Source organism: Pimephales promelas, chromosome 13, assembly GCF_988280905.1.
Source record: "Pimephales promelas chromosome 13, fPimPro1.hap1.1, whole genome shotgun sequence".
In the NCBI taxonomy this organism is placed as follows: Eukaryota; Metazoa; Chordata; class Actinopteri; order Cypriniformes; family Leuciscidae; genus Pimephales; species Pimephales promelas.
In genome coordinates, this window is record NC_142781.1 from 31,305,908 (window position 1) to 31,333,330 (window position 27,423).

The 27,423-nt window shown below is 37.2% G+C and overlaps 1 protein-coding gene across 2 annotated transcripts in view; it reads right to left on the reverse strand.

Annotated features, from left to right (window-relative positions):
* klhl29 (kelch-like family member 29) overlaps positions 1-27,423 on the reverse strand; it is a 263,285-nt gene that overhangs the window by 165,057 nt on the left and 70,805 nt on the right. For both annotated transcript variants that reach the window (XM_039648010.2, XM_089118884.1), the window contains one exon: positions 8,347-8,643. In XM_039648010.2, coding sequence (XP_039503944.2) covers positions 8,347-8,613 — 267 coding nt within the window. In that variant the 5' untranslated portion in view covers positions 8,614-8,643. The remainder of the gene's footprint in view (positions 1-8,346; positions 8,644-27,423) is intronic.

Consider the following 27,423-nt stretch of genomic DNA (forward strand, 5'->3'; position numbering starts at 1 on the left):
CATCCCATTGACTCCCATTCATTTTGACGTCACTTTGACAGCGAATAACTTTAAATCTGAGGTGTCCAAAGACTTCATTTGTCCATTATCTATTTTTAAAGAGGCATGACAATGTATAAAAGGCTCCATTACTTTGTATCTTACGATACGGACCCGTAGAAGCCGCTTTTGTAAAAATAGGCTAACGATTGCGTCGTAACCACAGGACTTTCTGTCGCACAATAGAGACATTACCGTATAGACAGGAGGAGAAGTTCACGCCAATCCTTTACTCTCTATGAGGCAATCGGGGGGACATGGAGGCATAAAGTCAAGGGAGAAGCCCATAGATAGAGTCCTTAAAAGAAAATATTTCAACATTTTTGAGGAATTAGGCGATTCAGATTTGTCTTGGCACAGCTACTAGAAGATTTACAACTGTCAGACTGTCGTCGCGCTGTCGTCAGGCAGGAAGTGCAATAATCAGGCTTTAGTCCTCTCTGTTGAAATCAATGGGGTCGCTGTGTCCATTTCTGTTACTGTCTATGGTCAGTACTCAGTTCATTTAGACCAGCTTGCTCGTCAGAATCACAACCTGTACGTATGATTAATTATTGATGTATATTTTCTACCGGGTGTTCAAAATACGTTGTTTTGTGTTTTATATTTTGTACGTTTCCCGCTAACTCACATTATTACTGCCTTATTGAAATACTTCTGCAAATCAGCTGTGGCCCACTATTAACTAACTTACAACTGTGTCTGTTAATGCAGATTATCTGTCATTCTAACTACTTTGAGTAAAGCTGGGCTAATGTGTACCTCAAACTGAGTAGTGTATCACTGAGATGGAGGTTCAGATTGAAAAACAAGTTCTTCCAAAGCTTCATCATCGGACTCACGCTCAGATTGATGTGGTAAAATCAACGTCAACGTTACCGTCTTTACAGTGTGTACAATCACTGAGCTTTAGGAAGCTTCAGGACGGAGCTGAAGTTAAGTTATGGTAATGGCCATTCAGTTTCCAAAAACACACGCTATAAGCAGTAGACCAATCACAACAGACTACTGTAAGCCATCTGACCAATCAGGGCAGCTTGATGAAAGGAGGGATTTAGAGAGAGGGATTCATCTGTCGCATTCTTTGAGAATCATTTAAAAATGTGGTGATGTGCTATGTATATTATGCGAAAATGAACATGTTTTTTTGACCTTCGATGTAAATAAACCTGTTGCAGGAGACCTCCAAAACAAAATGAGGAGCCTTTAAAATAGCATAATGGGGCACTTTCATTAAAATATGCTATATAGCAGCACCAAAATATTTATACACCAAACAGTTATGGTCAATGAACTCAATGAATAATATTATTATACTTAATATCTCTCTTATCGGTGTTTTGTATATGAAGCCACTGTTCTTTATGCTTAATTGCTTCATCAGGCTTACGTGAAAGGTCAGTTTTTGCTGACACAAAAATGAAGACATCTCACCATATGAAAACATGACCGATAACCCTTGAAGAGAGATATAAACATTTTAATCATAGCCGTGAGGATTATCATTCGGCAAGGGCATTGACACACACACACACACACACGATTTCTGAAGCATTTCTGAAAAATTCATAATAACATCCCCCTCTGGATGAATCCAATCATGTACTTCTGCTAAAAGAAAGAAGAGCGATATTTTGTGGATTATATTGGATCTTGACCTCTGCAAAAAGGTATTGGGTCTCATGTATGAATATTGTGTAAGCACAAATGGGTTTTGTAAGGAATAATTAAAGAATTCAACATTCAGTTATTCCACTTATAAAAAGCACGTCTATTAAACATCTTTATCTTAAGACGTTTTACACCTTTTCAACCTTACAGACGCCACTGATTAAGTATCCTGCCCAAATCCAATGTTAATCAATCAGTTGAGAAAAACATTGCAAAGTGATACAGAACTGCATTGCCATCAATAAACCTGTCACGAAGGATTGGAAATGAATCAACATCCCCAGAACTGCCGTCAACCAATCAAAATCAAGAATTCAAACAATGCTGTAAACAAACGTAATTAGCACAAATGGCTGCATGCGCGTCATGCCCCAGAAGAGAATGAAAATGCTTTCGCCAAACAGAAAACACTTGCTTTCCATCAATTTGCGATGTGCAAATGGATCTGACCAGTACTGCGAGATGACCCGGTTAACCCGTGATTCAGGCGTTTAACTGATAATTGAGAAGTAAACAGACTCAGGCTGTGTGTGATGGTTGGTCTCTTGCTAGATAATCTCGTAGTTTTTCCAATGTTTCTAATGAGATTGTACAATTTTATCAGCTATCAGATGATAGTACTTCACATTTTCAGTATGTCGAATATCAACTGGAGTGATATAGATCATACAAAGTCTTCTGCATGTTTATGTGTGGTTTTGCCTTATGTATTTTGTATATAAATCATGCTATATATCATAATTTAAAATCCAAAATAAAAGTTTGTGTTTACATAATATATGTGGGTGCACTGTGTATAATTATTTTATATATATATATATAACACACATGCTTTTATATATTTAAGAAATATTTTAATGTATATACTGTATATAGATTTATATATAATTTATATTATATATAAATATAAATATTTTATATATAAATAATATTTTTTTCTTAAATATACATGCATGTGTGTGTATTTATATATACAAAATAATTATACAAAAAAATCTGAAATGTTTCTTGAGCAGTAAGTCATCATAGTAGTATGATTTCTGAAGAATCATGTGACACTGAAGACTAGAATAATGATGCTGAAAATTCAGCTTTACATCACAAGAAAAATTTTCATTTAACATTTTTTTAAATTACTGTTTTTACTGTACTTTTCATCAAGTAAATGCAGCCTTGGTGAGCCAGAAGAGACTTTAACAAAACATTTGAACATTGGTTTACATGGTATAATCAGTTTTGTTAGTTTTAAAAGGTTCTGCCAATTAGTTGTGGGTTTATCTCTCTCTAAGTGTGGCTTATCTCTATCTCCCTCTCTCTCTCTGCATGTGTGTGTGCGTATGTGTGTTGCACCCATTATTGACGGCCTGCATCATTTCCGCAGCATCTCACTGGTCAACAGCTTTAAGCTGGGTTCATCACAGTAACTACACAACGCTCAGAAGCAGATGCATTGACAGCTGCAACAACATCTTGTCACTGAGCATTCAATCATTTGTTAGCAACACCCACACAGATAATGTTGAGCATGCATTTGTGCGCCAGCAAAATAGCCAAAGTTTTCTGCTTCAAATAGTGGGATCAATCTACAGTTTCTTAAGGGATGGTAAATAAAAGATGTTCTGTATCAGATTGGAGTAGGCTTTACAAGAAAATACCATTTCAGTCTTTCGACATCACAATTTAATGTTTAATTCAACATGTTACTTGGCATTTGTGAAATTTATTTACCAAAAGTGAAAATTCAAATTTCTAGTTTCAAAGTAAATACTAAACAAATGTTTTTTTGTTTTATTTTTTTCTTCTTCAGCGTGCATTATGAAAAATACCATGGTGCGGGGATGGAAAAACTATAGTAATTTGGTAAATTCAAAGAATGCCATTGTACATTTTCGAAAAAATAAAAATAAAAACACTTTTTGGTAACACTTTAATTTGATGGTCGCCTTAGACTATCTGTTAAAGGTGCTATATGTATTTTTTAGCGGCCTCTATCGGTGATGTTTCTACTTTTTGTTATCCTGGAACAAACTTTTGTAATCATTTCATGTCTCATATATGTTGTAGTTTACCTTGCTATTATTTCAGCATATCTGAAAACTTGTAATTTATAAACAATAAAAAATAGCCAAGGTCTCTCCATAATCGGATTGATTCACGTTTGGCCTGAGATACATTTTTGTTTTGTTTTTTATATTTATGTGGGTTTGTGTTGGAGTTTGTTGTGCTGGAGGCAGGAGTGTTTTGGTGTTATCAGACTCATGTCGTCAGCCGCAGTGCCGTTGCATAGACTGTATATAAAGGAGAGAGGCTCGGCAGCGCGCATGCACGTCACATCCGATGGATTTCGCAGAAAATCCGACCCGGAGACTTCACATAGAAATAGGAATACTGGCCTTCAGAGGTAATAGCAAAACCCCTTCACACACAGGCAATGAAAATATGATACATTTTAGAAGAAAAGTTACATAAAGCACCTTTAACTATAAGTAAAGTTGCACATGTCAACTAACTCTCATTAGAATATAAGTAGGGTATTAACAGACTGTCTACTTACAGTATACTAATACTCTAATGAAAGTTAGTTGACGTGTATGTGCAGTGTAACTTATAGTCAACCGCATGTCTAAATATTAAAAGTGTAACCCTTTTTAGTAGTAATGTATGCAAATATTTAGTGTGTCAATTACAAAACTAATAAACTTTCCCAAGCACTCATGGAATAATGAAAAAAGGCTCCGTCAGCGGCTGTGGATTTGCGGTTATGCTCGAGGGAATAAATAAATAAACAAAGGCATTACAAACAAAATTAATTACAAGAGGAGGCGAGTAAATAAGCTGCCACACCTCTAGTTCAATTAAGAGTCGTTTGTTCGTTTTGAAGTGTCGTTAGTCATGAAAGACAGTTCAGGCAGATGGGCTTCTTAAAGTTACAGTAGTCGTTTCATTTATTGTTAGTTGGATAGAGTTTGTCACAAAAAGACGTGTGAGCCAACATGAGGGTCCCTCTCCATCTCGCTAATTAGGTACCGATCTGTCTTTCGTACACACAAAAAAGCAGACCGTAGATCAACCAGACAAGCTCAATCACACGCCTCATACCTGTCAAGGTTAAAAACAAACACATTCCCAGATAAATATGCACCATTCAGAGTCATTAACTACACACACACACACAGGCACAATTTGCCTTATTAGACAGTCATGTCATAACCAAGGAGAGACGCTATTGCTCTCTGCGGTTAGATAAAAACTTCTCGCTCCTTCTCATCTCTTTCTGCTGCCTTTGCTTTTATATTTATCTGAATAGCATCTATGAGCTGGACCGTGAGCCGAACAACATGGAGACTTTGATGACGGATGACAGAGAAAGTGGCGGTCCCTCAAGACTCTACCGTGTGCTGATGAGTTTCCTTCAGGCAATAATTAAAGAAATCTGAGGTAAACACATTCCCAACTAACTAAAAGTAGCGACGCTACTAACTTAAAAGGGAAGTGCTGTCATTATTTTACTCACTCTCATGTCGTTCCAAACCTGTTTGCTGTTATTTTTTCCTAGAGAAAACAGAAGTTTCAAGACATTTTTGAAGTATTTTGAGGAACACAGAAGTACACTACTGTACAAAAGTTTGGCTGCATTTCTTTGGTCCAAAATACAGTAAAATCAGTAATACTATGAAATATTATTGTTTTTATTAGAAGATATAAATGGACTTTTGATCAATTTAATACATCCGTGTTGAAAAATAATAATAATTTCCTTTAAAAAAGCTGTAAGGCCTGTTCACACTAAGACGAATTTCGCATGCAATATTCGCCAACGTTTAACGCCTTGTGACTAAACAAAGGGCGCCAATGTGAATCTGCACACCGACACGTAAAATGCCACGCGTAAAAGCGTCATTTAAAAAAAAAAAAAAAAACGCATTGGGTTCGTTTTTTTTTTTTTTTTTAGTTTGACGCGCTGTGTCAAAAACTATCCGACCAATGAGATTGGCGCTTTTGTTCATGTGTTTGGAGCTTCTGAAGTTACAGTAAAACACGACTTGGGGCGCTCAAACACAAAACGGTCTTACTGAGCACACATACGTAACGAAGAAGAAGACATACGCCGAGTAGCGTCGCCATCTACACAGCCAGGAAGAAATAAGACGAGGAAGATGCGAGGCAAGATGAATGTAGAGCTCTGCTGGTCGCGTTGGTGCTAGAAGATAAAGAACTATATGACAAACGCGACAGGGACTACAAACATCTTGATAAAAGAGAACTGTTATTGAGTGGTATTGCAGAGCAAATGGGCGCCATCTAAGGATGCACGATATATTGGCCACCATATCGGTATCGGCCAAAATGTGTTATTTTTTAATGTTATAATTATCAACCCAATAAGTAAATTAGACTGACTGTATTAAAGCCGATAATGTATTACTTTCGTCAGCTAAAACAGGTCAGATGCGCACTTTGGAATCATTATTGGAAACACTTTGAAAAGTAAAATACAGTTATGTATTACATGTGCAGTTTTATTTACTTTTTGATAAAGGAATTTGGAGTGTAAAAGCAATTTTAAAATTAAGGAATCTTACACTGGTTCACTATAGGCTACTGTATTGTATATGTTTGATTTATGTTGAATGCTTGGGACATGGCTTTTGATGGTGAGACTTTTGTTTTTTGTAACCAGGCTCTCAAAAAATATATATAAAATTTTGGATTAAGATTTATCGGCCAATATATCAGTTTTTGGCTTTATCGTAATAATTCGCAATCATTTTCATATTGGTGCATTCTTAGTTTTTAGCGTAAAGTTGTTCAAAACTTTAATGAGATAAAAAAAAAATCTAAATTTGGATTTAGATTTATCGGCCAATATATTGTTATCGGCTTTATTGGAATTATTAGTGAAAATATGAATATTGGTTCACCCCTAGTATTTAGCGTAAAGTAGTTCAAAATCGTTCAAAATTTTAATGACAATATATATATATATATATATATATAATTTGGATTTATATTTATCGGCCTATATATCGGTTATCGGCTTCATCGGGATTATTAGTGAAAATATTAATATTGGTGCATCCCTAGTATTTAGCGTAAAGTAGTTCAAAATCGTTCAAAACTTTAATTAATATATATATACAGTATATATATATATCGGCTTCATGGGAATTATTAGTGAAAATATTAATATTAGAGCATCCCTAGTTTTTAGCGTAAAGTAGTTCAAAATCGTTCAAAATTTTAATGACAATATATATATATATAAATTTGGATTTATATTTATCAGCCTATATATCGGTTATCGGCTTCATCGGGATTATTAGTGAAAATATTAATATTGGTGCATCCCTAGTATTTAACGTAAAGTAGTTCAAAATCGTTTAAAACTTTAATGACAAAAAATATATATATACAAAAATTTGGTTTTAGATTTATCGGCCGATATATCGGTTATCGGCTTCATTGGAATTAGCAGAGAAAATGTTCATATTAGTACATCCTAAGTATTTTGCTTAATGTTTTTAAAAACTTTAATGACATCGTAATTAAGTTTCCTTCAGTCAAAAACCGCCATTGTTTCTGAGCCAGAGAAACACTAATCTGATTAAACTATATAATCTGAAAGTTTATTTTGTAGTGTAGATAAATACATACTTACAAAAAGACTTTTTAGATGAAAACGCTTTGTTTTTTTTCAGTGTGCTAAACAAGCATCACAGGGACACGTCAAAGTCAAAGCAGAACTCTGCGGTCAACGTCCAACCGTTGGCGTTCGCCCACAGAGTTAGTGTTAATACAATCTGCATACTACTAAAGCATTTTGTTTGATACTCACAAAGCTCGCTAGCCACAGAAGTCCCACAGAATTCACTCAAGCGAAAAAAGTTCAAACAAAAAGCGCCGATGTGAGATGACAGTAGCTGTAGTGCGAGATGCCAAGATTTTGAGCCCGGATTGCTCCCTGAAGTGGGCTTCAAGCGAGGTAGAGAAAAGCTGGCAAGCCCATCTGCTGGGAGACTCTACTGACTGAAACCAAGAGAAATTACCCTGAAAACTACTGCGCACACCTCCAGCGACTCACCATACTAATGCAAAAGTGCCGTGTACCACAGCAAACATCCCTTATTAGCCATTAACCAAAGACTCGGTGACCTCAACTGAACAATACTTTCAAAATGTGTACGTTTTGTGGGTCTTGGCGAAGACGAACAAAGGTCACGTCAATCACGTCATTATCAGAGCGTGGGCTGCAACAGCCGCATGGCAAGTAGCTAGTAAACTGTCTTTATGCATGAAATCTAAGTGAAACAGAGGCTAATCTGATTAAACGCCATGAAGAGTGAAACAACAGTTCATGCTTTTCTCGTTCCTTGAACTAATTCTCCAGAATGGCATTCATCTCGACTCAAATAGCAAGCTGACGCCTTTTATTTCTTGCCCACAACAGACTTGACAGAGCCACGGGCTCTAGCTTAATTCGGCCCATTGCTCAGAGTTTCTCATTTGCATAATGAAAGAGGAAAATTAGCGAGGAGAAGAAGAGCTGGGACCAAATGAAGCAATCTGGCAGCGTGAGCGAAATGGAAATGCAAGTGATTTGGATGCGGATTTCGCCCCCTCGTTTGCGGCGTGTACCTTCACGACAGGTGCCGTGGCGGAGGAAGGGGGTCCCGAGCGCTTGGCGACGAGGTCGTTGCTGGCCGTCGTCACGGCGATGGTCACGGGGGTGGGCAGGAGGGACGGGATGACCGGGAGTGGGAGGAGTCCTGGACGGTTGTTGCCGTTGGCCACGGGAGGGGAGCAGGTGCTGTTGCCCACACCATTGTGAAGGCCGCCGGCTCGGTCACGACGATCCCAGGGGCCTCGATAGTCTCTCTCAAAGCGGTGGTGGTGTCGTGACATCACTTCCTCTTAGAGGATACGTGGCGCTGTCTGCAACAGGGAACACAGAGAGAGCGACAGCATTGATTATACCCTGTCAAAACACAGATAGAAATAGAATGCAGGAAACGAATCGAGAGCTTCTTGGCAGGTTTGACGTGCAACACAACAAAACTTGCTGCAAACATCTCAATATCCGAAGGCATCGCTTCAGCTGCGTGCAGAAAATAACATTTAATACTGATATGAGTTCTAGCATATGAGTACAGCAAACAGTTGCAGACGTCTTTGGTCACTTTTCAGACTGACTAAAGAAAGTTTTTTTTTTTTTTTTACATTTTTCAAGCTCTATAAATAAATAAATAAGATTTTTTTTTAATTGATTGAATAAATAAAATTCAATAAAACTAGTTTTATAAACCAATTAAATAAACTAAAATAAAAAAACCTGAAATTAAATTAATCAGCTTAAATAAATATATAAAAATAATAAAATAAATAAGCTAACAAATAAGAGTATATAAAAACTGAATAAAAAAAAATCGATTTTAAAATTGAACCGAAATATTAATTAATTGAGAAAATAAAAACAAAAAAAATCTAATTAAATAAACAAATAAATAATAATCTAGTAAAATAAACAACCTAAAAACTAAAATTTAAAAAGGGGAAAAAATTATGAATGAACAAATATATAAAGAAATCATATTACTCTTAAAATATGTTTTGTTTTAAAAACTATGATAACCTATAAAAAGATTAAGAGAAAATGAATCCTAAACCACTTTTTCAAACAATTTGTACAAAAATACATAGCATAACTTTCATTTTAGTCAGATTTAAAAATAACATATGTGAGCCTTTAATACAGACACACGTGTTCGCATATGAAGCACATGCAGATGGCTGCTTTGTTTTCACACATGAAAAATAGCCCGTCTACTTATTAGAATTCAGACTCTGCCAGCTTTTATAAGAGGAAAAATGTGTTTATTTACAGGACCCACAAGGAAAAACACAAGTTTACAGGAAAACTTGCCATCTTCCAGATGGTTAAGAGATCCGTCCAACTATCCTTAATGTTCTTAATGAGTAAACTTGTACAGCTCCAAGGCCTCGTGATTTTAATTAATCTAATCAGCAGTTTTATTGAGCTTTATTGCTGATAGCTGTGCAGGACACGATATGAGAAAACAATGAACCAGCAGCGGTTTGGCTTTAGCGGTGCGCTAGAGACTGAGCTAACCTCGTTTTACATTATTTGCAGTGTCTTCTTTATCTTGTCGTCATCCTCTACACACACAACCTCGTGTAATAACTCTGGAGACCTGAGGTAGAGAGTGGTGTTAGTCCTTTCTCTCTTTGTGCGTGTGGGAAGTTGGGAACAGATTAAGCTGTTAGTAAAATAAGCCACTTTTGGCTGTTCTGCAACAAATTCAGGATTTATTGTGCCTTGGCTAGCTGTTTTATATTGGAGTCAGCTAAACAAGACAGAAGTGTGGAATGAGGTTTAGAAGGGCTGTTTTTCAGTATTGTGGCTTTCGACCAAAAACAGCAGACTACACAGCATGAGCTAGAAGTAATCATGAAATATATACACGTCTATTAGCAATATGGAAGGGAATTGTAAGGAATGAAAAAAAAGTTGTTGCAAAAGGAACGTGCCATTCATATTAACCATTAACAAAAGTGAAAAACTACAAACTAAGTTTCAGTGGTGTTGGTCCGGGAAGTATTTTTCCCGTTCGATTCTCCCATAGGGATTTTCAGGAAGTCTTCGTTAAAGCGTTATAAGCAATGATAACATTACAAACTTTGATTGCAAAAGCAAAAACGGATTTAAAGATCAGTAAACAAATACAAAGGTTCAAGACTGTGTTTACCGGCTTTAGTGAAGGAACTACAATCCCATGAACCATTGCAAACAGCATAATCAAATTAAAACTGCACTCTCAGAAAAAAGGTACAAAAGCTGTCACTGTACCTTTTCAAAAGTTAAAATTTTGTCCATTTTAGGTGCTAATAAGTACATTTCAAGGGACAGTGACAGCTAATTTTAGGTGCTAATAAGTACATTTCAAGTGCTAATATGTAAATTTTAGTTGCTAATATGTACATTTTAAGTGTTAATATGTATATTTTAGGTGCTACCGTGTAAATTTTAGGTGTTAATATGTACATTTTAGGTGCTAATATGTATATTTCAGGAACTAATATGTCCATTTTAGGTCCTATTATGTACATTTTAAGTGTTATTATGTACATTTTAGGTGTTAAAATGTACATTTTAGGTGGTAATATGTACATTTCAGGAGCTAATATGTCCATTTTAGGTCCTAATATGTCCATTTTAGGTGCTAATATGTCCATTTTAAGTGTTAATATGTACATTTTAGGTGTTAATAATATGTACATTTTAGGTGCTAATATGTACCAATAAGGTCCCAATATGCAGCCTTTGGGTACAAAAGTGTATCTTTTGAAAAGGTACAGCCCAAGTGACAGCTTTTGTACTTTTTTTTCTGAGAGTGTGTAATACAAAATGATAATACTGGAATCATAAAACTACTAATTAACAAATGTTGATAATATATTATGAAAATAAATACTTACTTATTTAATTACACACGCACACAAACACACACACACATTTTTAACCCAACATTTGGGTTTGTTCATATTTTACCCAAAATATGGACATATATATATATATATATATATATATATATATAGAGAGAGAGAGAGAGAGAGAGAGAGAGAGCAAGAGCATTTTAAAAAACACAAATATAAAATATTAACTGATGCATTAAATGTTACTTTAAATTATGTACATGCATTCTATATATATATATATATATATATATATATATATATATATATATCACCATTATCTCTTCTGCCGCAGAACGAAGTCCAACATCCTCCTAACATGCACACTATATATTCGTCACTAATTTGCTTTAGTTGTCAAAGCCACTTTATTCTTCTTGTTAGGCTGTGTCTGTATATTTCCCATGATTCAATAGATGTAAGATGCTGCAAAAATAAAATAATAATAACTTAAAGAACAATTCCAAAAATAAAACTGTTCTGGTGACAGAGAGCAGCCCGCTATTCACAACACATGACTGCATTTCACAGCAAATGAGATCTTGAATCCATGCCTTTTAATTACACTAAACTAAACACACATATATAAAGCACACACAAATGGAGTACAGTGCCCACTAATGACACCACTGCCATAATTGCATTGCAGGCTAAAACAACACATTAATAATTCATGGCTTATAACAGATTGACACCGTTATAGACGCCTCTAACATTGTAGATTCACACTAGACACATGCATATCATATATGTGTGTTGCCTTGCCATATTCTCTACATGCAATGTGCTTAAAAGCAGAACAGAAAAATGAGTGTCAACTTTTGTTGTGTCAACATATCTGAGGTGTAATGCGAGATGTGAGATATTTTAAGTTATTTTGTCCAAATTAGCCATCTATTTGATATTTTTTTTCCTTTTTAATTGCATCTTATCTGTGGTTAAATACTTTTTTTACTTCAAGGGTAAATCTGAAGGGCTACAGCAGATGAAATGGGCATTTTATCAGCCAACCATTTCTTTCAGATCACAATAAAGCAGTTGACCTGGAAAAACCAACTCGCACAGCGTATTTACACTGACAAACTACAGCAGCTCTGGCTTATTTTCAGTCTGCTGTGCACACGAATCAACATTCACATGTGATCCGCTGTTGATCCACTGTCCTCTGTGTAAACACCAAGTATACTTGCAGCTTCATATGGGTGGCCGCCGAGTAAAAACTGCTCTAGATAGGCAAAATTAACCATTATATAATAGGCTCATAATGCTGTGAGTGATGGAAAACCCTAAACCCCAGCTTTGGCATCAAATCAAATGAATTAAATATACACTAATTCTTATTAAAGCTACAAAAGTTATCCAGTCAAGAGCAATGAGTGGTTTTCTCTTTGTCTATTGTTGTTTGATTAACATTAAGCACACAGATGGAAGCAGGTTTATTAGGCTGCTGTCACTTTAAAGGGATACTCCACTTTTTGGGGGGGAATAAGGCTCATTTTACAACTCCCTCAGACTTAAACAGTTGAGATTTACCATTTTCAAATCCATTCAGCTGATTTTCTGATTTTTAGAAGAATATCAATAACCAGACAACTAGTTTCTGGTCCCATTGACATCCATTGTAGGAGAAAAAACATATACTATGGAAGTCAATGGGACCAGAAACTGTCTGGTTTACTGATATTCTTCTAAATGGATTCGAAAACGGTAAAACCCAACTGTTTAACTATGGGGAAGTTAAGTAAAAAGTGGAGTTTCCCTTTAAGAGATGCATGGATCCAATATACTGTTACATTTGAGATATTTCGATGTATCGTGCAGCCCTACTGCGCATGTTTCGTAAACACATTTGAATCAAGGTAAAAGAAATACAGGTAGTATAAGAAAGAGAGACACGTAAAGAGAAGAGCAGCTAATATACTGTAGAATTGACTGACATTTCAATTGTAAACATGTAATGCTTTTAATGGGGCGATGGAGGCACAATAAGGCAGGCGAGTGTATTATTTTTTTGGACAGAGGTTCCTGACGGGGAGCCTGATGATTAGAAGCGACGTTCAGCTGCACGCGTGAATACCATTAGTGAAGGAATGAAGGAAAAAAGGGAGAAACGGTGAAGAGGGGATATCAGTACTGAACAGTATATGAATGTGTAAAATGTAAAAAAATACTAAATAAAACATTAAAGCAGCAATGGGACTAATTAACCCAAAATACAACTCTTAAAGTTGGTCAAAAGCAAAACAGAAGTTCAGGTACTGGCCAGATCGAGATCGAATCAAAGAAAGAGTGATGGAAAGGATGAGGAGACAGAAAGTGAGATAACCCACAGGGGGGGGGGAGAGAGAGAGAAAGAGAGAGAGAGAGAGAGAGAGAGAAAACAAACAGCACAATCAGTGTCTGAATCTAAAACGAATGACTCTGGCGAGTTGGTTCTTTTCAGTGAGCAAACAAAAACGAAACCACTGCAGGGTCCTACTTTATATTAAGTAGCATTTAATTTACAGTGTACTTATTATGTTCATGTTGTATAGTAAAAGTGTTATAAGGTGTGATACAGGTAAGGTTAGGGACAGGTGTGGTGGTATGGGTGGGTTAAGATGTAAGGGAAGGGTCAACAGTGTAATTACAAATGTAATTGGTTTGACCTCAAAAACATACAGCAAAACCAGTCCAGTACAACTGATTCCCAAATAATGTGTTGGTTCATGGAATTACTATTAAAGGGATAGTTCACTTTGAAATTAATTTTTGATATGTTTCAGCTTACCTCAAGGGCATCCAAGATGTAGGTCTTTGTCACAGTATTTTCAATTTTGATATTTTTAGGTCAAACCGTTCTTCAAACTGTCTGTCAGTCATAATGGAGGTCTATGGTCACCACCTCAATACTTGACATACAGTAAGTACAACAAAGGCTGATTTAATCAAATAGTCGCTTTTTTGTAAGTATAAACATATACATATATATATATATATATATACACATACACACACACACACATTATATATATATATATATATATATATATATATATATATATATATATATATTACATTTATTTCTGAAAGAAAAAAAATAGTACAAAAAAAAAAAACGTTTATTGAACCGTTAAGGAACCCAGACTCGAAAAACTATACGATTCCCATGGCCAAGAAAGTGAAAAAAGTGAGACAGGCGATACAACAGACAGGCAGACAGAGAGATAGAGAGACAGATAATGAGAGTCAGACTGTTGAGAGTGACAGAGACAATATTTGAGTGAATAAAGCAGGCATGAGAGAGTGAGACAGACAGTGAGAGAGTGAGACACACACACACAGAGACGGGCAGAACCTCAATACTTGACACTCCGGCTCTGTCAGTGCAGCTCCTGCTCCTGTCATCTGATGCTTTCTCTCTCTCTCACACACAGATGCTGAGGGATTGTGAAAGGGAAGCACAGAGCGCTACAGTTTTTTAGGAAAAGAAACCCTTGAAGCCGCTCCCATCAAAGCCCAGAATCCTGACGACTGGAGCCAACGTTGTTCTTCAACAGACTCACACTGGAGCGAGAGAGCACAGCTCCATGAGTCCTGTGCATTGTGAATCCCGCGAGCTAAAAAACCCAAACACGAGCTACACGTTAAAAAAAACCAGCGAAAGATTTACTGAAACACACACGCTCGTGATTCACCACTGCCAGCTATACGCCAGGACAACACACGGCACTGGGAGTGCATTTTAAATAATCGCAGAGCCTGTCAGTACAGAAACAGCCAGGGGCGGCCGATGAGCACTATCTTTAATTCCCCGTCTCGAGCTGAGGTGAGCTGTACTCTTTGGAGGGAGAGGGAGAAAGAGAGAAAAATACACTAATAAAATAGAGGTGTAGAGGCAATTCTGATCATTAACACTGTATCTCTGACAGCCCCGCGATTCACTCCACGTGTCTATTTTTAGAGGAACTTCGAAAGGCCGTGGAGCAGGAGCAACTTAATTGAAGCGTGAGAGGAAGAATAAACTGCGGTATAATACAAAAACAGAAAAAGAACGAAAAGTCTGCACCGGACAAACACAGCAATATAAAACATCACCTGCCTCCTTTCGTTTATGAAGACTACGGCTGTTATATATATATAAAACGGTTAGTTCCAATCCTTGATTCGTCTATTTATCACTGCGCAACACTGCAGGTCCTCTGTTTTTATTTGAGCTTTCATGCATATTACACATTGGAACGTTGTTGCTGTTCACGGTCAGGGACTATTTTTATTCTAGCGGAAGGAAGGCTTTTAGTGATTTTACTTCATGAAAGATCCACTAATATATATATATTTTTTTGGTAACCGTTTTATAAAAACAAAGGGCTATATGCACGCATAAGTTCCGCATTTGACGCAAGGATGCTCGTCCATTTCTGGTTGTGGAGATTAAAGCGGAGGAAAACCGAGGAAAACGGGATTATGGCAGAGTCTTCAAAATTGACTGTCCTCCCGTCTTTGAAACGAAACGTACATACGTTTAGATGTAATTTTATGTATAGTTATGTTTATTTAATATAATTTAAAAAATAAGCATAAACACAACGAGGGGTGTCTGTTTTATCTGTTTTTGTGACTAACGTTTCTTTAGTATAACCATGGAGTATAAAATTCGGTCCCACTTTATATTAAGTGGCTTTAAGTACCATGCACTTACATTGAAATTAATAATTTGATACAATGGACTTATTGTGTACATACATGTTTTTACATTGTACTTATATTTAAAAAATACCAGCATGTAATTACAGCCGTAATTAATTTATGTAATTACATCTGTAATTACACAGCTGACCCATCCCTTACACTTAAACCTACCCTTAAACCTAACCATACCACCACACCTGTCCCTAACCTTACCCGTATCCCACCTCAATAGCACCAAAAGTGATTTACAATACAACATGAGCACAATAAGTACATTGTACTTATTTTTAAATGTAAGTACATAGTACTTAAAGCCACTTAATATAAAGTGGGACCTAAAATTCAATATAAATTCTCAGTATTGCATTGGACTCTACGATCGGCGGAAGTTATTGAGCATCTTTACACCTTCACCGGAAATACCGCAGTGCATAGAGCCCATTAGGTACTTGAGGCAAGTGCTGTATCGTGAATAAGTAACGGCTGAACGGCGTTGTTAGGCACGGCTTACTTACACGGTTACTTATTAACGATACAGCACTTTATAGGGATCTTCGCCCGTGACGTCACGACGTGGTTACATGTGCTCTGGTTGGCAGAAAAGTAATGGCCGTTTGCCGAACAGTATTATAAAGTCATAATTTAACCCAAAGATTGGGCACTGTACGGTGTATCATCTGTGTACACATACCCTTATAGATTAAGGGCAAATTATTGTATTTTCTTTGATACATTTTTACGTATATGTTGACCAATGTTATATATCAGAGGTAAGATCATTTTGATTAAAAATATAGCCCATGGAGAAATTACACCTCTATTTTACTCTAGTTTAACAAATATACCGGTTATCCTTAGTTAACACAAGTAACATTCGTAATTATGACTTATAGGCATCTAAAAATGTGTACGCCTTCATTGACTCTCTGGTAAACATAGATGGCGTGTCGATGAGATACAGGTGGATGTCGCCGAATGTCAAATGTGGCCATGTGTTTGGGCTTTTTGGGCCAATTCTCACTCAGGTGATATGGATCAGGCAGAGAACATGTTATAGGTTATATAAAAGCTTTACCTTATATCTCCTTTTAGCTTCTTCGTACAAAGAATTATCATTTTCTGACAGAACACATAGACTGCTGCGTACATTTTGGTTCTTTCTGCCAACCAGTTCGTGCCCACATCCATTTCGTGACAACACATATGACGCTGGCGAACATCCCTATTGCTTTTATAAAACGGTTAGTTCCAATCCTTGATTCTGATTGGTCATTAGCTGTGCTTTATTCATGATAAAACATGGCTATGTCCGCTTCACCCAATGGCTATGTCCGGTCTATTTATCACTGCGCAACACTGCAGTTCATTTATCCATAGACAGTAGGGGTGTAACGGTACATGTATTCGTATTGAACCGTTTCGGTTCGAGGCTTCCGGTTCGGTACGCATACAAACCGAACGATTGCTTGGACCATTTTTCCTGCCGGCAAAATTCGTGCTGACGCGGCCAACACAACGTTGCGCAACATCAAATGGCAAGCGTAATAAAGGCAGAACGAAACTGCGCTACTCGTTATGTGCTTCATGGATCGTTTATCAGTTCGGACCAGCAACATCTGTGCAGCGCGAGCCGATCTCGATCAAGCAACACTGTTACTTCACAGCGCTAAGAGATTCGGTAAAGAAAACATTTGAATTCGCCTCTGAGGCAATAACATCGCTGCGAGATCTAGTGAGACACATTCACATTTCTCCGTTATTAACCGTAGATCTCTATTAGATCAAACAGCGCTGTCATGGAAACCAGGAGAAACATTGTGCCGTGAAAGAACTAGTACTTTACGTCCACAGACCAGCAACATTCACCATGGATTTAATATAGTAACACTAACTGGAACCAGTTTGGCTGGAATGGTGAAATGCTTTCAAGTACTTCACACATCTTTTTCCAGCACTTCAAAATTCAAATATTATATAAATTAATATATATTTAAATGTTATTTTTAACGTGATGACCAAAACATTATTTGTGCATCCTTCAAAGATGACCCCATTTATAAACCTGAAAGTTTCAAGATCTAGGAAAACTCACACTTATTTAAAAATATTTTTTCTTTAAACAAATAGGAAATTTCTCTGGCATTTCTTTCTTTTTGCTGTATCGAAAACGTACCGAACCGTGACTTTAAAACCGAGGTACGTACCAAACCGTGATTTTTGTGTACCGTTACACCCCTAATAGACAGTATAAGAAGTGGACAGAGCCATCTCATTGGAACTCAATTGAGACAAGTGTAGCCTATTTTTAGCGATTTTTTAGGACTTTCGTTCCTGACGCGCAGACTCAAACTGACACAAGCAGAGCTTGAAGACGTGAGCAACCCGTCTGTCTTCTAGTGCAGTGGCATGAGAAATCTGAATCATTCCCTTCCGAAACTTGCAGAGGCGGAGAGTGTGAGTAGGAGCTGTCCATGAGCGAGGAGCAGGAGAAACTTTTGCTAGGTATTCTGATTAATTAATATTTTGTCATTTTGCCTCCACGTTTCCCTGATTGCCCGTGAGCTTCTCCTCCTGCCCATACGGTAATCTCTCTACTGTGCGACAGAGTTGCGTGGTTATGACGCAATCGCTAGCCTACTTTTACAAAAAAAACTGCTTCTACAGGGTCATAACATAAGCTACAAGGTAATGGAGCATTTTATACATTGTCTTGTTTCTTTAGAAATAAATAATGAATAATAATAAATAATAATAAATGGACAAATGGGGTCTTCAGACGCCTCAGATGTAAAGTTATTCGCTTTCAAAGTGACGCCAAAATGAATGGGAGTCAATGGAAATGCTAACTCAAGTGAAGTTCTGCTACAAGATGGCGGAAATTTAACCCACTGGCAGCAATTTTCAGAGTGTATATACAACAATTTATCAATAATTCTTTGGATAAATACAAAGTTTATAACAGCTGCATTTATTTGGAATATAAATCTTTCGTGTCAGTATAAATATCTACTGTATTTAGAGCTGATGAATCGCATCTAAAAGAAAAGTTAGTGTTCACAATCATTCCCTTGGAGGTTTTTCCCTGGAAATACTGATAAACTGTGATTATTTAATTGCCATACTAAATTTGATTAATTTCTAATCAACTGACAACCAAATAAAACCATTGTCAATCAAACAGAAGTGGTGCGGTCAGACACAGAGACAGACTGCTTTTACATCCCCTTTGGATTGATTCAAGCACAAATTCATGACCCGACAGGGTCATTTTAATCAAAATAACACCTGACACTTTAAAGAGACCCATTACAAGATGTTAGAAGTGCAATACATTTTATTGATTCCCTGTCATGCAAGATTCCACTTCCAAATGGTGAAAGACAGAAATAACGGCTTTATTTAAACCTGTATCATCTCCTGTGAGCCACACTGGTGATGTTTGCTTACTCATCCTCCATAAACAACTAAATGAACCAAAGTGACGTTTGACACACACTAACACACACCAGGATTGCAGGCCTGAAAATCATCAAATTCTGACAATGACTGAATGTGTAAAGAGGGCCAGTCTGCAGTTGCGTAACACATTGGCATCAGTATTGAATGTAGATATTCAGCTTTTCCCAAGGCACAAGGGACAGCTGCATTTCAGAGATTGTCCTATACAGGAAAAAAAAAAACTGCATTATAAAACTGATTGTTCCGGCTGTAAAATGTGATTGGTTGAGCCAAGTGAGAGGACGTCGTAAAATAGTGGATATACACACACTTGTTAGTGTGCATCAGTTCTTTACTGATTTGTGGCAAGTTACTTGATGTAAGAATAGATTTTTATTGGTGCCTTTTAACATACTGGCTGTGATTTTACCATGTCGATAAAGAAAGTGTTCACCCAAAACCAGCCATCATTTACAGTACTATCATGCTGTTTTGTACCTCCCAGACAAATCTATAAAGAATATAGTCTTTAGCAGGGAGCAGACATCACAGTTATGTCACTGATGTTGCGCATGCACTGCTGGCAGAAAAACAGTGGTAACAAACGGAGGAAAGCTGAATAAGGAAAATGTCTTGTTGTGCCATTGAATGTGAGAATTGGACCCAAAAAAAAGATGGGACACAATACCGTGATGTGAAAAAATGCATTCGTTTATGGTTTAAAGTCATTAAACGGACAAGATGGACGGATCAACTCTGCAATTATTAGTCAACTAGAGCATGAATTTGATGTACACAACAGATCTATATATTATTCACATATGCAGTTGCAGTTGCACAGAGGTATAAGGCATTTGCCCTACAGTTACAGCATGAAATATTTAAAGCTATAAAAAAAATATCTCAGAACTTAAAGTTTATAGCTGAAGTCAGAATTACAGGATATAAACTTGCAATTCTGAGAAACAAAAGTCGCAATATCAAGTTTATATAGCAATTCTGTTATCTCTTCTAAAAATTGTGAGATATAAACACACAACTTCCTTTTTTTATTCAGTGTCTTCTATTACTACTAAAGAACGGTCACGTTCTGCTACCAGGTAGACTCCACCCACAAAAACCAAAATGGTCTATGAGTTACATCAAATATTTCTATCTTTTTTGTGGTTGGACTGTGTGAATTAACATTCTGGAAAATATATCAAATTAGATTCTAGTTTGTTACCCTTTATGGTAACCCTTTACTTGAAGAGGTGTTCATAAGACTGACATGACACCTTCATAACCATGACATATGTCTTGAATATGAAGTAGCATGTTTGACAACTGTCATTAAGTGTCATTCGCTCAATAATGCCATTTTGAATACAAATATGACATTGTTTGAGATGTCTTTGTTATGACATCTTGACAAACCAATACCTGTCAGTGTCTTTAACTTGACATCAAGTTAAGCTAAACTGTCATGTGGTTGGCTTTGACATTGGCTGTCATGAGGGATTATAACTGCGTCATGAATATTTTTCGTGACCTCAACTACAGTGGTACTAATTGAATTTGTTTGCATAAAACTTCCTTCATATTCATAACATATGGTTATGAAGGTGTCATGTTAGTCTTATGCACACCCCTTCAAGTAAAGTGTTACCACATTGGCTTACTATAGAGTTATGGTTAGGGATAATCACTTGTAATCATGCATAATTTACTGTTATTATAATAGCAAATACATACCGTAGTAAAGTGTAACTACTGTATGTCACCTTAAAATAGTGTTACTGAAAGTCATACAGGTTTGGAATGACATGAGGGTGATTAAATAAAGACAGAGGCTTCATTTTTGGGCAAACCCTTCCTTTAAATTGTAATACTCATGCCAGCATTAGAACGTATTTAATTTTCCATTTGGTATGAGCATTTCTGAGCCAAACAATTTGTATAAGCCTCCAATAATACTTGCTTTGTTGTAGTTTTTTTAATCTGTTCATGATACAAAACGTGCTGTGCGTTTTCAAAGGACTCAATAGGGCAAGCATCGGTTACTGGAACACATCAAGACAAAATGAGGTGTGTATTTTGAAACCTCTGCAAATGACATTCCTTATTCATTTTTATAAATCTCTCTGAAATATTTTACGCATTAATCCTACCAAATGAAATTGCTTGAGACAACAAAAAGAAACGCTGGAGACATGTTCCCACGAGCAAATGCAAACTTCTACTTATTTAAGGAAAAGATCTGCAAACAGCAGTCAAAGAGATCAAACTTTCACCCTGATGTGAGAATCTGTCAACACCTCCAACTCTCATCAGAACACATTCAGAGACAATGCAAAGAAAACAAACAGACTCTTTAAAGAGACAATCATTTATATTACAAGTATGATGACATATGTAGTGGTGTGGTATATTACCGGTAAGAAATTTGAAGTATTGTTTCTATAGTAGTTATACTCGCGTGACATTGCTGTGCTGCGCGAACACCAAAGCTTTAGTTTGCATTGATTTTTTAAGCATTGCGGTTTAAAAATAGGTGATTTTAAGAGCAATAAACAGCGCAAGATGACTCATTTCAGTATATGATAAAGCCGCTGCTCAAAGCCTGAGAGTGCTTTTTGCCACCTTGTTGGGCTTGAATGTTTAAATATACATATGTGAAATTTAAATATACCTATACCACAGTAATTTATGTTAAGTAAATGTAAAAATCTGAGAAAGAAAACACGCAAGAATAATGGATCTGTGCAGTCGGTCTCTCATTGCACTTGACACCTTTGAAACTTTAATAAGAAAAATGTAGCCTACATTTAATTTACTGTACACAATAGACTATTTCACATTTGAAAATTTTATACATTTTATGTATTATTTTTTTTTTAGTGCTTGAAATTTTCCAGGTAGCTCTATTTCATTTGTGTTTTTGTTCTGTTTGGTTTCTTTGTTCTTTCATTTTCACTGTTTGCTCGTCTTCAGTAAGCTTGAGAGTAATTTTTAGGGCAGTATAATTTATTTTTTTATGATATTGAAAATGGTGATAAGAATTATGAATTTTCAATGGTATCAAAAATGTTATTAAAACTTATTTAAAGCAAGAATAACTATATTATTGGTCATATCACCCACCCATAATATTATATACAGTACTTTGCAGAAGTCTTAGGCACACTAGTATTTTCGCTTCAAAGAAATGGTTTTAAGCCAGTTATTTATATATTTTGTTGAACCATTTGTTGTTTTGCAGGTTTTTTCAAGCGTCTTGGAAACGCTGCCGCAGTTCTTCTGGTCTTGGTCTCTGTTTTTTCTGTTCTTCATATAATTTCAGATGCGCTCGATGATGGTGAGATCCGACCTCCGTTTGGAGCATTGGCTGTTGTCAGAATCCTTGTGCATTCAAAAATTTCACTGGATTATTGCAATTAATGGCACAATTAATGTCTGGAAATGTAAACTGATATTTCCTACTGAGACACTACAACAAAATATATAAATAACTGGCTTAAAACCATTTCTTTGAGGCAAAAATACTAGTGTGCCTAAGACTATATATATATATATATATATATATATATATATGATTTGAATTACATTGTCTTCATGCTTTCTGAATTGTGAATCTTGATATGAGTGAGAGGGAGAGAGGAAACAAAGCATTATTCTCTCTTCGAAATAGCTTAATTGTCACTTCAAGGCAAACATTTGTTCTTTGTTGAGACAAATCTTTCATGAGCGACAACAAAAGAATGCCTGACCGCACAAGCCACCCAACCGGTAGATCCAGCAACATTAAAAAAGACCTTTATGCTTTCAGATTCCCAAATTACATCTGCCAGTGCGGCACGTTACAAGGCTAATGACTGCAGTAACACATCTTGAAAATGTGTGTGCCCGGTGATGGCCCAAATCCCTGAAATATCTGAAAAATGTAGAACTGCAGTAAAAAAAAAAAAAAAAATAGAAATATATATATATATATATATATATGTGTGTGTGTTCTGTAACAGACTCGACCGAGAGTCCGTTCATTCGGACAAATCACACTGGACATGGCTGTCTGCTTCAGTTAGTTGATCTGTAATACCTATTCACAGTGCGGGTGAACTGTGAACTTCATGCACTATTAACTGCTGTTTTCAAAATAACACTAGCAACTCCGATTCAAAACAATTGATTAACCAATTTATGTGAATCATAATTCAGCAGGGTTCCTGGAACTGTGTGGCACTGCGCATCCTTTTTCCGTAGCATCATCTCAAACTCGGCATGTAACCGGCTCTATTATTTTTATAAGCAATCAGACATCCTACAGTATATCTGCCTTTTAGTTGTCAAAGGCCCACTGAAGTGCCTTGAAAAGCGCAGTATTACTCAGCGTTGACGTAATGAAACAGGAAGACAGGGCGGGGCATATAAACAGCTCCTCCCCTTTTTTTAAATAGCCAATAGCGTTTAGATTATATCACAGCTCATCCAGAGCCGTTGAACTCGGTAAAGCCGCAGTTTCCTCCTAATCTCTAACCGTTTTTCCTCCCAACATCCTCCATAATTTAAATGGGTCCGAAACCTTTAGTGGTCTGTGCCGACTCATGCATGTGATCCGCTCTGTTTACCCCAATCGACAGCACATTTACACTGTCTGAATCGTTCCCTGTCCCCTATATAGTGCACTATGTGCCTTTCATTCACCATGTAGAAAAGAGTATATGTGTGAACAAGTGACCAATTTCAGCAGCAGCGTCTATTTATAGAGTAGGAGGCGGAGCTTCAGATTCTAGAGAGCATTTGATTGGTCAGAAAATTGATGCGAAGCTGAAGTGCAGAGTGATGGCATCAAAATCTTTGATTGATTGCTAATATCTTAAATGCAAATTTTTTCATTGTTTTGGAGAACACTAGCTTAGAGATAACAGTAGGTCTTACATTTTCATATTAAAACCCCCAAAAACTTCACGGGGACTTTAAAGCAAGCACAAAACGAGGGTGGGCAAACACAAAACACCTGCAGTATCCCCACCAATAGAAAAACAAAACCAGTTTAAAAAGGTTTTGTCCCTTTATACACTACACATACATTTGGATGAAATATTACAATTGTTTTTGCTTCCTTTTTGGAATAACATGCACAAAAAGTCCTGGAACATGCATTAAGAAGGTGTGTTTTGATTTTATGTTGATGAGCAGCTTGTCTCTCTGCTAGCTACAGCTTCAAAAGTAGCTTTCCCAATACACACAAACACAGATGAACAGCAAAAGCTCCTCACTTCCATTCAGCGGTTAATATCTCTATGAGCACAGAAGCCTTAGAGTGCTGTAGAGGCAGGGAGGAGAAAGCTCAGATTAATTGCCAGGGAGATTTCTCCAGCCAAGCCACTGTACCAAAGAATAGCAGCTATTGTGATGGTAAAAGTGAAGAGACGCAGAAAAAACTACTCGTCAATGGATGAAAAGGCCCAGCTGGTAGAATATTTGCTGTCATATGAGCAGAGGAGACTTGAATGTGACTTGACAGTGTGAGCGAGAGAGAGAGAGATAGAGCGTGTGTGCGTCTGAATGAATGCATGCACGCTATTTAGCCCCACTCTGAGCTCCTAATGCATCCTGGGATATATTATGTGGTACATTTTGAAGGCTGTGTAATTAAATGAACACATGAACAGAGGAAGATGGGCATTATGAAGTGAACCGTAGCTCTCTGCGGTGGTGAAGGGGAGGTGAGAGAGAAAAACAGAGCTTTATTTTAGGAGCACGTCTGCTTTCCCACAGGCCTCGCTCTCGGCCTGCAGCTGGGCACCGATGGCACAGACCACATGAGCTCCTGTGGCTGAAACCAGGTGATAGACATAAAGAGAGAACTGGTGAGAATTAAACAGATAAGAAAAGGCGGAAGAAGCGCTAGCAAAGCCAAGGTCATGGGTCCAAGGGAACAGACATACTGATAAAATATATACAGAACCTTGAATGCATTGCAAGTCACTGTGGATAAAAGCGTCTGCCAAATGCATATTTTTAAAATCTAATGCAAAATGATAAGAGAGAGATTGTTGGATAACGAAAAGCAACCACGGATAGACCCTACAACTGAATAAATGAGTATTTCTGGAAAAAAACAAGCAATTTCTTAACCCTGGCAAACTTTAAAGTTAACTTTCTGCAACTTGCTTAGATTTGTTCACTGAATTTTTAAGGAAGAATGAAACATTAGATTTACCACACTAGATTTGACCAGAAATACAGATACATACTTGGTCACTTTATGTCAATCAGATGGTCTCTTCCTGTCTGGAAGGCGATTTTCGCTGACGATGAGCCGAGTGAACATTCAAAATCATTCCCTGACATTAGATGGCGCCAGTTTGCTCTGCAATACCACTCCATATCAGTTCTCTTTTATCAAGATGTTTGTAGTCCCTGTCGCGTTTGTCTTTACTGTATGTTCTAACACCAATGAGAACAGCAGCTCTACATTCATCTTGCCTTGAATCTTCATTATCTTATTTCTTCCTGGCTGTGTAGACGGCGACGCTACTCGGCGGATGCCTTCTTCACGGTTGCATATGTGTGCTCAGTAAGACCGTTTTGTGTTTGAGCGCCCCCAAGTTGTGTTTTACTGTAACTTCAGAAGCTCCAAACACGTGAACAAAAGCGCCAATCTCATTGGTCGGATAGATTTGACACAGCGCGTCAAACTAAAAAAAACGAACGCGTGGCGTTTTACGTGTCTGTGTGCACATTCACATTGGCGCCCTTTGTTTAGTCACGAGGCATTAAACGTCTAAACGATTAAAAAGTGGCTAATTCGTTCTAATTCATACGACCTGAACCATACGAATTTGTACGATTTAAACCCATGTGATGAGTAGGTTTAGGAGTGGGGTCAGAGGTAAGTTATTCGTACGAATTTGGTAACTGGTAAAATATGTACGAATTAGCAAAAATTTTACTAATTTGTACAAGTGAGGTTGTAAGAATTCATCCGAATTAGCCACCTCGTAAAATTCGTACGAATTGCCATGAGATCGGGTTGGTGTTACACTTGGTAAGTAAAATCAAACTGATCAAAAAACATGATCAAAAAGTAAAACAAACAAACTGTTGTTCTGAACCAAATGAAACAATGTGAAAAAAAGACCTGCAATGGTGAAATCGACTTCTGTTGTGGAAAAAAACAATCAAACCATCTGTGAATACACTCTACCATCTCCTCAATGGCCTTTGAGACTTTAGCCGGTCCAAAACTGTGCACAATTACTGAGATAGCAGGTAGATGGGGAATATGGCCAGAAAAAGCAGAAAAGCCACATCATATCTCAACGAAATCCAAAAAGGCAGAGGCTGCCGCAGAGCAGTCTTTTTGTCAGATAGCAGCTTGAGTCCTGATGCCGAGTGGTGCACATCCTCATACAAATTGGGTGTAACCACGTCCATGCAAACAGTCTGCCCCAATCTCATGTCAAATCTCATGGGGTTGCAATGAATCAAACCCACAGTACATCGTCAGAAAAATACGGGACTCGCCGTAACGCGCAAGGGGCCAAAAATCCCATTACAAAGGTCGGAAGCATCACTCTTGCCTGGCGTCCGTCCATTTATAGGCCAAATGGTTCCTTTCTGAAATTAAAATCAGTCGCTTTGAATCATGACTCACATTCTGTTCGGCCCACTTAATATTCACTCTAGAATGCAAATTAGTTTTTTCACCCAAAAGGTCTCAAACCAATAATTCACAGTAGAAACCAACTAATTCAACAGTGGCGCAATAAGGAGTGGTATGACGGCCCTGTGAACTTTTAAATAAACCACTCAACAGCTAGTAGATTCATAACCTGAAACTATGTTCATGTGCTTTCTATTCTCTGTTCTATTTAAATTTGAGGATTTGACTTGGTTTGGGCATGACTTGGGCCCTGTCCCAAATGGCACGCTAAGCACTTGTGGCCTTCGTCCGAATGCACATGTCTAATGACGTAATGTCGGGTAGAGGGCCTGCATCAACGGAGCACAGTGGTCCAAGCTAGTGAGCATCTTAATCTGAAACCTAAAATAACTGGGACACATATGGTCTCATGCTCTTCACAGTGACATGAGCGTGGCAGACACAGTAAATCTGCAAGACCC